A 15240-nucleotide genomic window follows, 5' to 3' on the forward strand; every position below is an offset into this window, starting at 1 on the left:
CCTAAGATTTTTCTGTCACTTATTTTCTCTTCATTCAGGTTGGTTGAGTACTTACAGGCCATGAGGAATTTCTTCTTAATGGAAGGGGGGGATACCATGTATGACTTCTACACGTCAATTTTTGATAAAATAAGAGAAAAGGAAACCTGGCAGAATGTGTCTTTTCTTAATGTCCAGCTTCAAGAAGCAGTAGGACAGCGTTATCCTGAAGACAGTTCACGGTAAAATATGGGAGGACCTTTTATTTTAAAAATTATACGATAATCCATGTGTCACGAACTCTTCTCTTTTATATGTTATCTTATTTAATCCTCACACCAACCCCTATGAGTTTTACTAATGTTATTTTACACATTAGAAAACTGAGGCAGGGACTTCCCTGGTGATCCAGTGGGTAAGACTCCAGGCTCCCAGTTCAGGGAGCCCAGGTTCGATCCCTGGTCAGGGAACTAGATCCCACATACCGCAACTAATAGTTCATATGCCGTAACGAAAAAGATCCCTCATGCCACAGCAAAGATCCCACGTGCTACGACTAAGACCTGACACAGCCAAATAAATAAATATTTTGAGGAAAAAAAAAAGCTGAGACAGCAGCGACTTGCCCACTGAATGAGAGGAGATGTGAGATGGCACCGTGTGGTCTCTCAGGGTCTGATGGCCTTGCTCACATGGCTGGAGTCCATACTGGCCGCCTTCCTGATCCACCCTTGCCCTCCAGCCGGCTGCACCAGCCTTCATTGTGATGTCACAGGCGGTGTTCTGAGAGAGTGAGAGCAGAGCCCTTGGCACTGGCCAAGGCCTGAGCTGCAGGCCTCACCTCACAGACCCTTACTTCCACCACAGACCAAGTCAGAGGCCAGCCCAGTTAGAGGGGAAATAGATTCCACCACTTTTCACAGACAGCGTTGCCTGTTTTCAAGCTGTTGTACTGGTTTATCCCCGGCTCGGGAACTCACCTTCCCTTCTCCCTGTCAGTCGGCCTGCTGAGCACCTGGGCCAGGTCTGTGGGTTGATGCCATTAAATCTTTGTATAACAGAGGCTCATTTTCCACCCTGCTTGTTCGTCCTTTTTCCTGTTCCGTGTCCTTGCTTGGCTACCTTTCTTGGCTCCCTCAGTGGCCCTTGAAAAGTAATAATGATAATAATTAACATTTATTACATGCCACTTAGGACATTATTTTCCTCACAGCCATGCCAGGTTACTGACCGTCTACTACTTAGTAGTAGATAAAATAATTCCTTTTATTTATGTCATGTGTTACCTTTGATGATTCCATAGAAGTAGAATTTTCATCAATTATATGATTAGTAAAAGCAGGGTAACCGCTAGATTCTTTTCATAGTAAGGAATTAGTGCCTAGTAATCCCCAGGGGGGGCCAGGGAAGGCTAAAGTTATATTTTTTACTATCAATAGAAACTCATGAATTTTGTTATTTTTAGTATGTTTCAATCTATTACAGTTATTCTTTTTTTCTTGCTCAGACTGTCCCATCTTTACCCAGACGGAACTCCTTCACTTGACTCTAGTAATCTTGGAGAGCATCTTTGCTTTCAGGACTGGATGTCTGGACTCATCTTGTGCACTTCCTGCCCCAGGCTCTGCACCTCTTCCAGGATCACTGGTCCTGTCTGTTCTGTGGCTTTAAAAGCCCTTGGTCTGTGTCCCAGAGTGTTCGTCTATACTGGATTATCAGTACTTCTGGGCTCACTCAGTGGATGGAGCTAGGAAATATGTAGAAAGAGGAAGATGAATCATAAGCTCATATTGATATTTCCAGTATGTATTAAAGATTATAGGATTTCACTTTTTTGATTTTCTTTTGTATCTTCCCTTGAGTGCTTACTAACTCATGAACATAAATATTTATTATATTTATTCTATAATAAATCATAATAGTTCCAAAGTAACAATAACAGCAACAAGCCCACTGAGAGTTTAAAACATGCTTGTGACTATATTCTCTTCCTTTACTTTCAAGTCATCAGAATCCTGTATTTCAGGGTCACCTGGAACAATTCTCAATGTGATTATACCACAAATATAGGGCTGGGTTCATTTGTTTTATTTTCTACTTTTAGGAATCACTTCATTTTTATTTTTCTTGATTCCATTTTGTTTTTTAATTGTATAAAACAGCTATATATTTCTTAAGTTAAAATCATTGATACAAAATTACTTTTAGGGAGCTCTGGCTTCTGTTCCTATTCCTGTCCATTTTCTCCCTTTCCTCATAACCTTTTTTATTAGATTTTATTTTATCCTTCCAGTGTTTATTTTTTGGAACCAAAACCGTATGTGTACATATTCCTTTTTCTCCTCACATGTTACAGAAAAGGAAGCACACAGTGTGCACTCTGTAACACCTGCTTAACTTTTCTTTAGTAGATAATACATCCCAGACCCACTGCATTGCAGGCTAGAGAGCTTGTCCTCACTACTTTACAGCTGATTGTGTTCATTCAACCAGGTGTCCTGTTGGTGGACACGTGGATTCTGTTCTTCTGCGATGTATGTATGCAGTGACTGGTCTTGTGCATTTCACTTCTTATTTTTGCCAGTGTAACTTTGGAGTATTTTTCTAGAATGGGATTGCCAGGTAAAAGGGTAAACACCTGTGTAACTCTGCTAGCTGTTACCAAATTCCTCTTCATAAAGGCCGTATTTTTTCTAATTCCCACCAGCAATGAGGCTTTCTCCACAGCCTCACCAACAGAGTATGTTGTCAGACTTTCGGATTTCTGCCAGTCTGATGATGAAAAATGATGTCTCAGTGTAGTTTTAATTTACATTTTTCCATGTGAGCATAGTTATCTTTTCATACGCTTATTTTTGCATTTGTTTAAAAGTGAACTGTCCATATCTTTTGCCACTATTTCTGTCAGTATCAAGTTGTTGGTCTTCATCCTCTCCATTTTTAGAAGCTCTTTTTTTCTTTTGGCTGTGCCACGTGGCTTGTGGGATCTTAGTTCCCCAACCAGGGGTCAAACCCACGCCCCCTGCAGTGGAAGTGCGGAGTCCTGACCACTGGACTGCCAGGAAGTTCCCTAGAAGCTCTTTTTATAGGTTTCCCAGTTTGGCATTTGTCTTTTTGTTCTGCTTATGGTATAACAATTTCTTGTTTTGTCATGAAGATAGTTTTTAGTTTTATAATGTATCTTTTTTATTACTTCTGAATTTTAAGTGATAGTTAAGAAAGTTTTACTGTATCCAAGTGTATAAAGAAATTCACCCATGTTTTCTTTTAATGCTTGAATGGATTTTTTTACATTTAGGTGTTGATCCATTTGGAATTTATTCAGCTAAAAAACATGAGAAATAGATCCAGTTTTATCTTTTTTCCAAATGACTGGTTGGTTGCCATCACTTATTTCTTTAAAAAAAAAATCCACCTTTCCCCATTTATTTGATACCCCTTTATCATTAAATTTTCATATGCACTTGAGTTATATGCATTGGGTCTCTCTCTGAATTTTCCATCCTATTTCACTGTTCTGTTTATTCACATGCCAATAGCTTTCTGTTTTATTAATAGGGTTTTCCTGGCTATTCTTGCTTATTTATTTTAAAAAATGTACTTTATTTATCATCTTGTCTAGCTCCATCCACCAAAACAAAAACAAAAACATTCGTGGTATTTTTATTGAGATTCCCACTCATAGATTAACTCAGGACAAATGGGCCACCCCATTGGGACCCCTTCTCCTATGGCTTCCATGTGTTCTAGGTGCCTGTCTGTGCCCTCAGGCTCCCTGAGTCTGCACCCAGAGGTCTCCTTCCCGGTTCCAAGCTCCCCTGCCCTGCCCATACCCCTCCCTTGTCACTGGTGCTCCTTCTGCATCCTCCCTGTGAGCCCCTTGCCCTCCGCCCACCCTTAGCATAGCTTCTCACTCTCCTGCCTGGGGCACCTTCGTTCCATGTCGATGGCTTCAGCGACCGCTAGTGACCTGCAGGTCAGTACCTTTAGCCCAGGTGTCTGCACAACCAGTGCCTCATGACTTTCCTCAGATGCCATGTGTCCAAAACTGAGCTTCATCGTTTTCTCAGCCCTTTGTTTCTTCTGGATGGGACCACTGTTCATCCCAGTGCCCAGTGTAGCTCACCTTAGATTCTTTCCTCTCTGCCGGCCCCCACATACCCTGGTCCCTCAGTTCTGCCTCCTGGATGACATTCCCCATGCCCTTTAGCGCTCACTGGAGAGCACCTCCCTGCAGCCTGCTAACCAGCTGTCTCGGCATCTCTCCCTTCCACTTGGCCCTCCAGGGCCACACGGGACACTAGCCGCCCCACCCCCACACATGCTTGGGCTGCTTGGCGCCTTGGAGCAGATGGGCCGAGCTTCTCCTGAGAGAGAGAGCTTTTCACTGTCGGGCTCCCCACCTCGCTTCTTGTGCACACAGAGACAGACACATCACCTTCTCTCTCCACCATACTTCCCACTTCAGGGATTTGGGACATTTCTGTTTTCCCCGAGAGCTGTACTCTCTCCCCCAGGAGCCTTCACGTGTCTGCACCCTCCGGTTACCTGAGTTAGCTGCTCTCCCATGGGCATGGCCAGCAGTTGTCTGCACTCCTGCAAAGCTCTGCCCCCCTGGCTTGGTGACTGGAGGGTGACTGCACGTTTTGTATGCTCTGGGCTATAAGCCCCTGGAGGGGGGCAGGGGTTGGCTTTTTATCACCTGCTTAGTGCAGCACTTGACAAGGTATTCAGTAGCTGCCTACTAAGTACTTGGTAGATGCACGTGTAACAGACTTACAAGCTAAAAAAATTCTGACTAGTCTGTGACATGGAATGAATTGGCTAAACTCGTAAATCACACACCGGCCCTTACATCTCTGGTTGTAAGGCTAACTCCTGCCTTGGCCTTCAAGTTAACCTTCCGTGGGCTGCATCCAGGCATCGTCACAGGTGCCTCTGTATCCTGGGAGAGTCACGTCCTTTCTCAGCACAGTGACAGAACTGCTCTGAGGAGTGAAGGAAATAAGTGCCTGGCTCAGGAACATTTCCATGCCCTATGGTAGCTGCATTCTATTGAGAGTCACACTCAGACTAGTTGGGCAGGAGTGGATGAAGCCATGTGTGACCCTTTGCTTTAGAAGCAGACCCCATTCTTTGTTTGTTTGTTTTTTTAACATCTTTATTGGAGTATAATTGCTTTACAATGGTGTGTTAGTTTCTGCCCCATAACAAAGCGAATCAGCCATACACATACATATGTCCCCATATCTCTTCCCTCCTACGCCTCCCTCCCTCCCACCCTCCCTATCTCACCCCTCCAGGCGGTCACAAAGCACTGAGCTGATCTCCCTGTGCTATGCGGCTGCCTCCCACCAGCTATTGGTTTCACACTTGGTAGTGTATATATGTACATGCCACTCTCTCACTTTCAGACCCCATTCTTGCCCACACACTTGCATATGCCTGCTCTCCAGGGTGAGAACAGCCTCTCCCGCCACCAGACACACACACACACACTCCCTCTCCCTCTCTCTCCCTCTCTCTCTCTGTCTCTCTGTCTCTTCCCACCCTCTCTCCTGCCACCCCCAACAGAGTGTCCATCTCCTGAGCCTCTCGCTGAACTCTACCATGACTAGGCACCTGCCAAATACAGTTAACCTTCCCTGACTTTGTCTTTTTTCCTAAGTAATTTACTATAAGTATCTTCTTTTTTATAGCTAAACCCATTATTTAAAAATTTTGCCCCCTTCTTTATTTCTAAAACCTGATTTCTATTCTGGAATATATGCTTAGAAAAATATGGAATATCTGCATTCCTTTTATGAAATGTCTTTTTGGAATATATAAATTAAATAACTCAAAGTGCTAAATAACTAAAACTTATATTTCTTTATCTAGTCTATCTATATCTTTTGAAAATGTTGACACAGCTAAGAAGAAACTCCCTGTTCATATCTTAGATGGTCTGACCCTGAGCTATAAGGTATGTACTGATACTCTTAAGAACATTTTCTATTAAAATTAAGGCATACAAGGGACTTCCCTGGCGGTCCAGTGGTTAAGACTCCACACTTCCAATGTAGGGGGCGCGGGTTCGATCCCTGGTCGGGGAACTAAGATCCCACATACTGTGCAGCACAGCCAAAAAAAAAAAAAAATTTGAGACATATGAGTAATAGGTTACTTTCTATTCTAATTTTCTGTTTTTGTTTTCATAGGTCCCATGGCCTGTGGACATTGTTATAAGTTTGGAATGTCAGAAAATTTATAATCAGGTGTTTCTTCTCTTATTGCAAATAAAATGGGCAAAATACAGTCTGGATGTTTTACTATTTGGTGGTAAGATTTGTTTTCAACAGATAAATTATAATTTAATTTTAGCACTGAAAAAAAGGTTGGCAGTCTTAGGTCATTTTTTATATATACACAAGTGCCAAAATGATGTGTATTTATGGCCATAGCTTTACAGACATCAGAATTAACTTCCCTGAATGAGTACAGTTAACCTGAAATACAATAACTAAATTAGGAATTTAGCCAGAATAAAAATTCTTAGGTTATGTGAAAAAGTTTTAATGACAAGTTAATAGGACTTGGTTTTTATATTTTTGATGACAGTGATAATCAGGGTGATATGGCAGCTTTAACTGCTTCACCTTCCAGATAGGGAGGTTGGGGTCCCTGCTGTGCATCCAGCCGAGTGCCCTTTACAGGGCAGACGACCACACCATTGCAAGTCCTGCTCTGTGCAGTGGTGCCGGTGGGGTCTGAGTGGATGCTCTTCCCACCCCCTCTCCTCTTCGTTCCTTTACAGAACTAGCTAGTCCTGCTGAAAAACCACAACTTGAAGGACTCTTAGGTGGACAAGACACAGCTGCTAATTTTGGACCACAGAAGGAGCCAGTAAGACAGCAGATTCATCGTATGTTCCTCTTAAGAGTAAAACTCATGCACTTTGTGAACAGCTTACACAACTACATCATGACCAGGGTTCGTGTCTGTCCATCCACTCAGTTCTGTCACCGTGTATACATCTGTTCGTGGAGAATTACTTGTAATATATTTATAAATACAAACAAGCACACAAGATACTTAATAGACTGTAAATGTGAAGGTAGCACATACTAAAAACTTGATCATAAAATAACATGGCAGCAGGGGGAAGTGTTTTTTAAAACATGCCAGAGCACATGTTTCCAGACACTGTGTCTCTCCTGTCTAGTGACCCCTTGGGATGACACACCCAGAGCGCTTCTTTTGGACTTGCCATCAGAACTTGCCACATAGTCCTTTAAATGTCAGCAGTGGGAACAGGGCTGTCCCTGGAAAATGGCTTCAGTTTTTTGTAATGGAAGCCTAAAAACAAATCTGTCAGGCTACTATGGGGTGTAAGGAGGAAAATGCAGCCAGATTATATACTTTTTTTCTTAAATATAAGAAGTAACTCGTACAGTAAATAAAACTGCTTTTCTTACACATATTAAAACCAGTTCTAGAGGAACTTCTGAAGAGGAGTTCAGATGTTTGAACAGTAGCAGTGTTATTCGAGGACAGTACTCATTGGGATTATAATGGTTGCTAAAAAAGAATTTGTAGTCATTCTGGTAGATAGGTTCTAAGAACGCACTTTTGTTTGGTTGAAGTGAGCCTTTGAAGCCTGTGTTTTATACATGATACACATGGCAGAGGTGCTCTCTTTCCCGTGCACTAGTGGCCTTCAGAGGACCAACCTTAAGCCCTTAATTGTTGAGAGTAAATGGTTAAGTTTTTGTTTAATTTGTTTTTTGTGTTCTACTTGAAGTACAGTTATATTCCTTTTAAAGAAAGACCATTATGTAAGCAGTGGAATTTATTAAAACATATAAATTCAATTTATCTGGTGACGTTTTTTAAAAAAATCAATGCATATCCTATACAGTTCATATACTTGCCCCTCCACACAGGAGCAGTCTGTTAGTCCAGAGTGAGGCATTCCCTCCCTGTGCAAGTGAATGTAGAAGAGGTTGGTAAAAAAAAGTTTTGTGTGTGGCACATTAGTTCTCAAAGAAAAAATCTATTGATTAAATTTGTCATCTTTCAAGATTCTTCACAGTACAGGGCTGGAGTTTCAACATCAAGTCGAAGAAGCCAAGGATTTAGATCAATTGATTAAAATTCACTATAGATACTTGTCAACCATCCATGATCGATGTCTGCTGAGAGAAAAGGTATGTGAGGTGTCACCTGTGAACTTGGCCACTGAGGCAGGAATGAAGCCAGCCAAGGGAAGTTGTCTCTCTACTTTGGAATTTTATACTTATTAAGCTTCTGATCTGCAAAATATTTTTTTGACATCTTTATTGGGGTATAATTGCTTTACAATGGTGTGTTAGTTTCTGCTTTATAACAAAGTGAATCAGTTATACATATACATATGTTCCCATATCTCTTCCCTCTTGTGTCTCCCTCCCTCCCACCCTCCCTATCCCACCTCTCCAGGCGGTCACAAAGCACCGAGCAGATCTCCCTGTGCCATGTGGCTGCTTCCCACTAGCTATCTATTTTACGTTTGGTAGTGTATATATGTCCATGCCACTCTCTCGCTTTGTCACAGCTCACCCTTCCCCCTCCCCATATCTTCAAGTCTGTTCTCTAGTAGGTCTGTGTCTTTATTCCTGTCTTACCCCTAGGTTCTTCATGACATTGCAAAATATTCTTTAAGGAAGGACCAGATCAAATAGGTTACAAATTTGTGCCATATGACTGGAAATTACATATAAGAGAAACAGCTGACAACTTTATTGTGACAGTCTGCACTCAGCACTGTGTTTGGATTCAATACGAAAATTTTATCTGCAGTTATGGAATAATAGTGCTTTGGTCAGGAAATGTGTCCAGCTTGATGTGAATATATTAAGTCATCTTACAGCCATTGGAATAACTTGCCCCATTTCACTGGTGAATTCAAATGGCTGTCCCAGGAAAAGGTAGCTTGCTGGCTCTGTTGGTCAGACTCTGCTGCTGATATACCTGTACTGTGGGTGCAGTAGGTGTGTGGTCCAATTCCAAGTGCATTTTGTTCAGAGCCTAGTACCCTTCCTTATACCTAGAAGGCAATGATTGCACTGAGCTTTTTCTGTGACTCATTTAAATTAGGTGAAAGTGTTGGTGTCAGTGTCCAAACATGGTCACAGAGCCTATGTTCTTCCATGGCTTTCTCTCCAGGTCAGTTTTGTGAAGGAAGCCATCATGAAGGTGTTGAACTTGGCCCTCATGTTTGCAGATGGTTGGCAGGCTGGCCTGGGGGCATGGCAGTAAGTATGCAGCTTGTGGGGCCTCTGTGCTGTCACCATTTCAGTTTCACTTTTAGCTGGCTTCATTCTGGGAGCCTTGTTTTTCTTCTTGGCAACACATCACATACACTTATAATTATGGAAAGAATTGAAGAATTGAATTTGTTCATCTAAACTAGGCAACATCAAGAATTATGCAATTCTTTTCTGAGCGGTAAAACAAGAAAAATCTGAAGTCTTTTGATTAGAACAAGCAAATATCCTTAAATTACATTCCTGTTGTATAGGTTTGCTAAATTTTTGTTAATGGATGCCTTCGAGCATACACAGAAGCAGGCGGGGAACATAACAGACCCTGGGGTCCATCACTCCACTTCAGCAGATGCCAGTGACAATCAGTTCTGTTTTGTGTTTACTGCCCACTCCCACTCCCATTCACTCAATTATTTTCAACCAAATTCTGGACATCATGCTAGATCCTAGTCCAAAATTGTATTTTAGAGAGCTCTAAAAGAATGATTGTATATTTTACTTTTAGGGTGTTTATTATCTACACCTATCACATAGAAAGAGGACCCAGGAGCTCTTTCTTCCTATCCAGAGTACCATCCTCTACTGTTACCTTGAATGTGCAGCTCAATAGTTTGTCCCTGTCTTGTTTATAAAATTAATGTAATCTTGCTATTATTACTTCCTTGAAATATATTTAAAAGAGCAAGTCTGGTTGACTGGGCTGTTGGGATAATAGCTTGTACTTAGTTGTTATTAGTAAGGAGCTGAAAGTTCGTTATAGCACTAATCTAAAATCTTAACGTATGGCTGTGTCAGAATACTCTGAATGGTAGATAAAATTCCTCATTGCAGGGGTGAAAACAGAAGTCTTACTTTATTATTGCTGTCTCAAGTGTGTGCAGCAGACTTCCCCCTCCATGTCACTGTCAGGTGGAGGAGAAGGTAATAACACTGCTGCATATTGTTGGCTAAAATTGAACTGTTTCTTCAACAAGGGGGTGAGGAGGACTTAAGAGGCATATTAACCATCACAGTTTATGGAAATTAACTGATCTTGATTCACATTTAAAGCAGAAAGTGAACAATTTTTAAAGCAAGGTGAAATTTTTAAGCAAATGGTATGGTGGCTATGATTTCAAAGGAGTATTTATCTTTAGTGTGTACACACTGAAATATTTATGACTGAAATGCTATGATGTCTCCACTTTGCTTCTAAAGATATGGGGCTAAGGGTATAATTGGGACTGCCTGCAGCGGGGTGACTACTGAAGCTGGGTATGGGTGTTTGCTATTTCCCATAATAACAGTTTTCTAGTAAGTTTAAAATGTAAGGTTTTATATCTTTAATGTGCTGTTTATTTGAAAGAAGGTGTGCTTGTGAAAAGTAAAAGTATAGAACTGTACAATAGAAAAGGGAATATCCTCAGTTATCCTCACTCTAGAACTCACTACCATCCTGAAGCAGCAGTTTTGTATCCTAATGACACTTTCCTTCAGACTCTTTGCAAGTTTGGCAGGAAATTTTATATTTTATTTTAGAATCTTTAGAGTTAGGATTCTGCATAATTAAACTGAAGCACATTTGAAATTACTCCAAAGGTATTTTATAGCCTACCTAGTAACTCCTTATGCATTTATCTAAATTGAAATTTACTTTCTTTCCTAGAATGGAATCTATAGAGAAAATGGAGTCTGATTTTAAAAACTGCCATATGTTTCTTGTAACCGTTTTAAACAAAGCTGTCTGTAGAGGATCCTTTCCCCATCGTGAGTATTATGTTAAAATATTACTGCTTTTATATTTTCTGGTAACTAAGTCTACCTGTTATTGTTTTGGTACTGATCTCATGAAGAATTAGAATTTTTCACCACTTTGAACCTGGAAAGTCCCTCAGCAGTTGAATTGTTTTTCCCAAATTACAGTGGGGTGAGTGAATCAGTTGTAAAACATTGAGACTGAAGATTTTGCTTTCTAGTATATCATGTGTTACACCAATGGATTTCTAAAACCATTGTTAATTAAAGCAGATGGCAGAATAGGTTTCAGTACACTTCACTGTCATGTGTAGCCTTTGTAACTATTCCTTTTCAAAAGATAGGGTTTGCGGGGGTGGGGGGGTGTTTGTTTGTTTTTTTTTTAGCAATTTTAAAATTCCCAAGGCTGCCTCTTACACAAGGAAATGCAGGCCTGACGGTTCAGTACACAGACAGTGTGTGAAGCAGACAGAGGTCTGTGGGGTGAGTCATGGAGAGAAGACAGTCATTTAATCTACAGACACAAAGGACTAAGTAGTATTTCTTGCAGAGCTTTTTTGGGAAAAGTATGCAGGACTAATTTGTTCCCTATTTCTGTATGTTCAAATTGTGATATGCTCATTAAAAGTAGCTGAACATTTTTTAAAATACTGTTAGAGTAACGAGTGAACATAGAATAAACAAACAAAAACATATCCTCAGAAAGTTGTGAATGCAAAGAAATCTAAATAAATTCTGGGATGAGATGAGCCCTTCAGTGCTGACCTGCTGCACCCACAGTTCAGGTAGGCGGGGCAGTGACCGGCCAGAGGCACATAATCTTTGCCAGGATAGTTTGCCAGGATAGAGAAACTCGTTGTTGGTGTGGCAGACTGGAATCCTAGAGGAGCGCACGCAGAGCCAGTCCTCCTGACCCCCAGCCCTCCCAGAATGCTCTGCGTAAGTGGTGAAGAAGCTGGGGGCTGGCCAGGCAGGAAAACAGAGAAAGTTCTGATCTCACAGTGCTTACTTAGAGCCCTATATTCCTGTGTCGTGTGACTTCTACAACGAAGAGGCATTTGTTTATTACGCAAGTATTTAAAAACAAATTACTGTTGTAAGCCCCTACTGCCACCTCTCAGCCTCCCCCATTTTTACCCCTGGCCAAAAAAAAAAAAACCATACTGTGTTAGAAATGTGTTAGAGGAAACATTGATACATTTGTCCATTTTTGCACTGGGTGACTGGTAGGCAAGGAGATTCCACTCATAGCTCAGAACATGGCGTTTTGTTATGAATTGAGGCCAGATTTTATGACATTTTGAAAAATGTGATTTGCTCAGTGTAATGCCCAGATTTTTTTTGTTTTCAAAACTAAAATGATCTGAAATAGAAATAAATCATACTTTCTCAATCGTATTTAATAAATGATTATCATCTTTATTGTATGTTAGAAGTAATGAGTATTTTAATTAAAAATAGAAAGTGTCTCTAAATACTTTTCAAGACATTTATTAGAGCCTATTTAGCCATTTTCAAACATTTAAACCTATTTTATTAACCGATTTTTATTCTTCCCACAGTGGAATCTCTAGCACTGTCACTCATGGCTGGCATGGAGCAAATATCTTCAGTGTAGTAAATGCCTCAGATTTAATCTTCATACATTTACACTTCCACCACATGCAGCTGCGAAACGGGAGTCTATTTTGGTTTGTTTTTAAAACTTGTCTACTGTCTAGACAAGTGGGTTTTATGTGTTTTCTCTGGAGATTATTGGTTAGTATATTGGGTTATGCATATAAAACTGTATCAATAATGCAGAATGTGTACAGGCTGTTTACACTTATATTTCCTGCTATAAGCTATAGATTTATGGTATTGATACCTTTAAATATAAAATAATTGTTTTTGAAAATGTAATTATTAATATTAAAAATAAATTAAAGCACTTTATTCCCCTTTTGCTTAGTCACAGAAGTTTTGTGTTTTTTTTTGTATGCCTGGGAAGTTCCAAAATGGAAAATAGCTTCCACCAATGTCAATAAATGTAAAAGCCCGCTGTTGATACATCCTACTGTATGGCTTTTGTGAGCTAACCACAATTAATTAAAACTATATTTACTGTTCAGTTTTCCTACATTTTCTTTATATACTTCTTGGCATGTCTCTAGCATTTATGACTCAGCCTATATTTACTACTTATTTTTTTAAAAACAACTACTGAAGTCCACATAGCCTCAGAGCTGAGCACCAGGGGCCTCTGCCCAATCTCAGTCGTTTTACAGCATCAGCATTTCCTGCATGCAGATGGCAAAGTCGGCTAATAAGCCCTCCTGGGAATGAGCCCAGGTCTCAGGCTTTACTTTGAAGTCTTGGAGGAAGTTCACTGAGGAGGCCTTCAAATGCCAGGGATGAATAGTTACTTCCAGGTCTCAAGAAAACACTGCAGTATAACCTAACAGCTATAAGATATGAGAAGTATTTCTTGATCTGGTGCTTTAAGTCAGAACCCTGTAGAAACTGATGGAAGCATAGGCTCACATAAAGCAGTCATGATGGAGTCAAGGTTCGAACAATGATGGCCTGGCTCTTTTGGTAAAGTTCTTTATGCATAGCAAAAATCATCGCATCAAACATACCAAAACATAATTCTTTCATAAACTGAATTATGTGTATTATCAGTGTTTCTAAACCTGGGATAGAAGATACATTTATTTATAGGATATTTAGGAAAGTAAATATTTTCATTTTAAAAAATGAGTATTTGGAATTTGTTGTTATCTTAGACTGATTTTATACTGTATTTGTTCTTTTCTCATGACTTTAAGAGTTTCCAAGGGAAGATTAGCAAAGTTTAAATTGGGGGAAGAATAGACTTCACAAAGTGTCACCAGTTGGTTTCTTTGGGAAGGAGCCTCCAAGATGCAGAGTGCCCAGTGGGAGGAAGGGAAAGGGCGATGAACTGGCTGGAGAGAAAAGCCAGCCCTGCAGGGCTGAGACAATAGGCTTCTATCCCCCACCTTCATCAGTCCTTGGTTGTGGGTCCCTAGGGCAAGCATGACCTCTCCAGCTGAGGCCACCCCAGGAGCAGCGACACTGCAGCTGTGTGCTGGCAGTGCACCAGCACATCAGCTACACTCATCAGGTGATTCTTGAGTCATCTAAATAAAGGACTTTTACACTAACTCTAAGTAAGAACTGCTCCTTAACTAGTTTGTGTAGGAAAGTTAATGCTGTGATGTACATTAAATCGCCTTCTCCTCTGTGTGGAATAGATGGGATCTCTTTTACTTAATTTTTCTTCTGGTTCTGTTTGGACCTTTAATCTTATGGTTTTCCAGTTGGGCATGTTAGGAGCTTGGAAGTCATCATTCCCATCCTTGGAACAAGAAAAAAACTAAACAAAATGGAGATCAGGGGCTTCCCTGGTGGCGCAGTGGTTGAGAGTCCGCCTGCCGATGCAGGGGACACAGGTTCGTGCCCTGGGCCGGGAGGATCCCACATGCCGCGGAGCGGCTGGGCCCGTGGGCCGTGGCCGCTGGGCCTGCGTGTCCGGAGCCTGTGCTCCTCAACGGGAGAGGCCACAACAGTGAGAGGCCCACGTACCGCAAAAAAATAAATAAATGAAATTTAAGAAAGGTCCTCTCCACTCCAAGATTTTATAAAATTTCACATTATTTCCCTTAGGAACTTTTAAGTTTTCATTTTTATATTTAACTGTTTGTTCCATCTAGAATTTATCTTGATGTAAAATATAATGTGTAAGATCAACTTGGGAATGATTTCCCATGTGAACGGATCCAGGAAAGCCTCCTTGAGAGGTGACATTTGAAAGTCATGTCTTATCAGTCATGTAAAAGGTGGGGATGGGAAGAATGAGCCTGGGGTGTCCATGACAAAGCAAGACCTGTGTGGCTAGTGCACAGAGAGCAAGGGGCATGTCAGGAGACAGGCTTGGAGAGGTAGTTGGGTGGAGAGGGGAGTCCAGGAGGAGCCCCTGTGGACAGGAGCTGGTGCCACTGACAGGGCTAAAACTGTGTGTGCTACTCTACTCGGCAGTGGCCTTCCAATTGGAGTTTTTGTACCCTGGGGTACATGAAGACTCTCCAGGTATTTTATGGGCATGAAAAATTTAAGGGAATCTACCAATCCTAGAATTAGGATTCAGAAGTGACATGGTTGGCCTGGGCTAACACCTATGAAATTTAAAAATGAAGTCAGACATTTTCTGATAGGAAGTAATCTGACTTAGCTCATT

General features: G+C 41.0%; 1 protein-coding gene across 5 annotated transcripts in view; it reads left to right on the forward strand.

Moving 5' to 3' along the window:
• TUBGCP5 (tubulin gamma complex component 5) overlaps nt 1–13110 on the forward strand; it is a 55477-nt gene extending 42367 nt beyond the window's left edge. For 4 of the 5 annotated variants that reach the window (XM_027082444.1, XM_027082446.1, XM_027082445.1 and 1 more), the window contains 8 exons: nt 39–221; nt 5860–5944; nt 6180–6300; nt 6776–6951; nt 8043–8168; nt 9166–9254; nt 10912–11012; nt 12563–13110. In XM_027082444.1, the coding sequence (XP_026938245.1) occupies nt 39–221; nt 5860–5944; nt 6180–6300; nt 6776–6951; nt 8043–8168; nt 9166–9254; nt 10912–11012; nt 12563–12618 (937 nt within the window). In that variant the 3' untranslated portion in view covers nt 12619–13110. Of the gene's footprint in view, nt 1–38; nt 222–1486; nt 5207–5859; nt 5945–6179; nt 6301–6775; nt 6952–8042; nt 8169–9165; nt 9255–10911; nt 11013–12562 lie in introns of those variants that run through there. The other variant, XM_027082448.1, reaches the window with a different exon arrangement.
• The last annotated feature ends 2130 nt before the right edge of the window (nt 13111–15240 follow it).

Source organism: Aethalodelphis obliquidens, unplaced genomic scaffold (genome assembly GCF_003676395.1).
Source record: "Aethalodelphis obliquidens isolate GAN/ISIS:26980383/991018 unplaced genomic scaffold, ASM367639v1 scaffold47, whole genome shotgun sequence".
Lineage (NCBI taxonomy): Eukaryota > Metazoa > Chordata > Mammalia > Artiodactyla > Delphinidae > Aethalodelphis > Aethalodelphis obliquidens.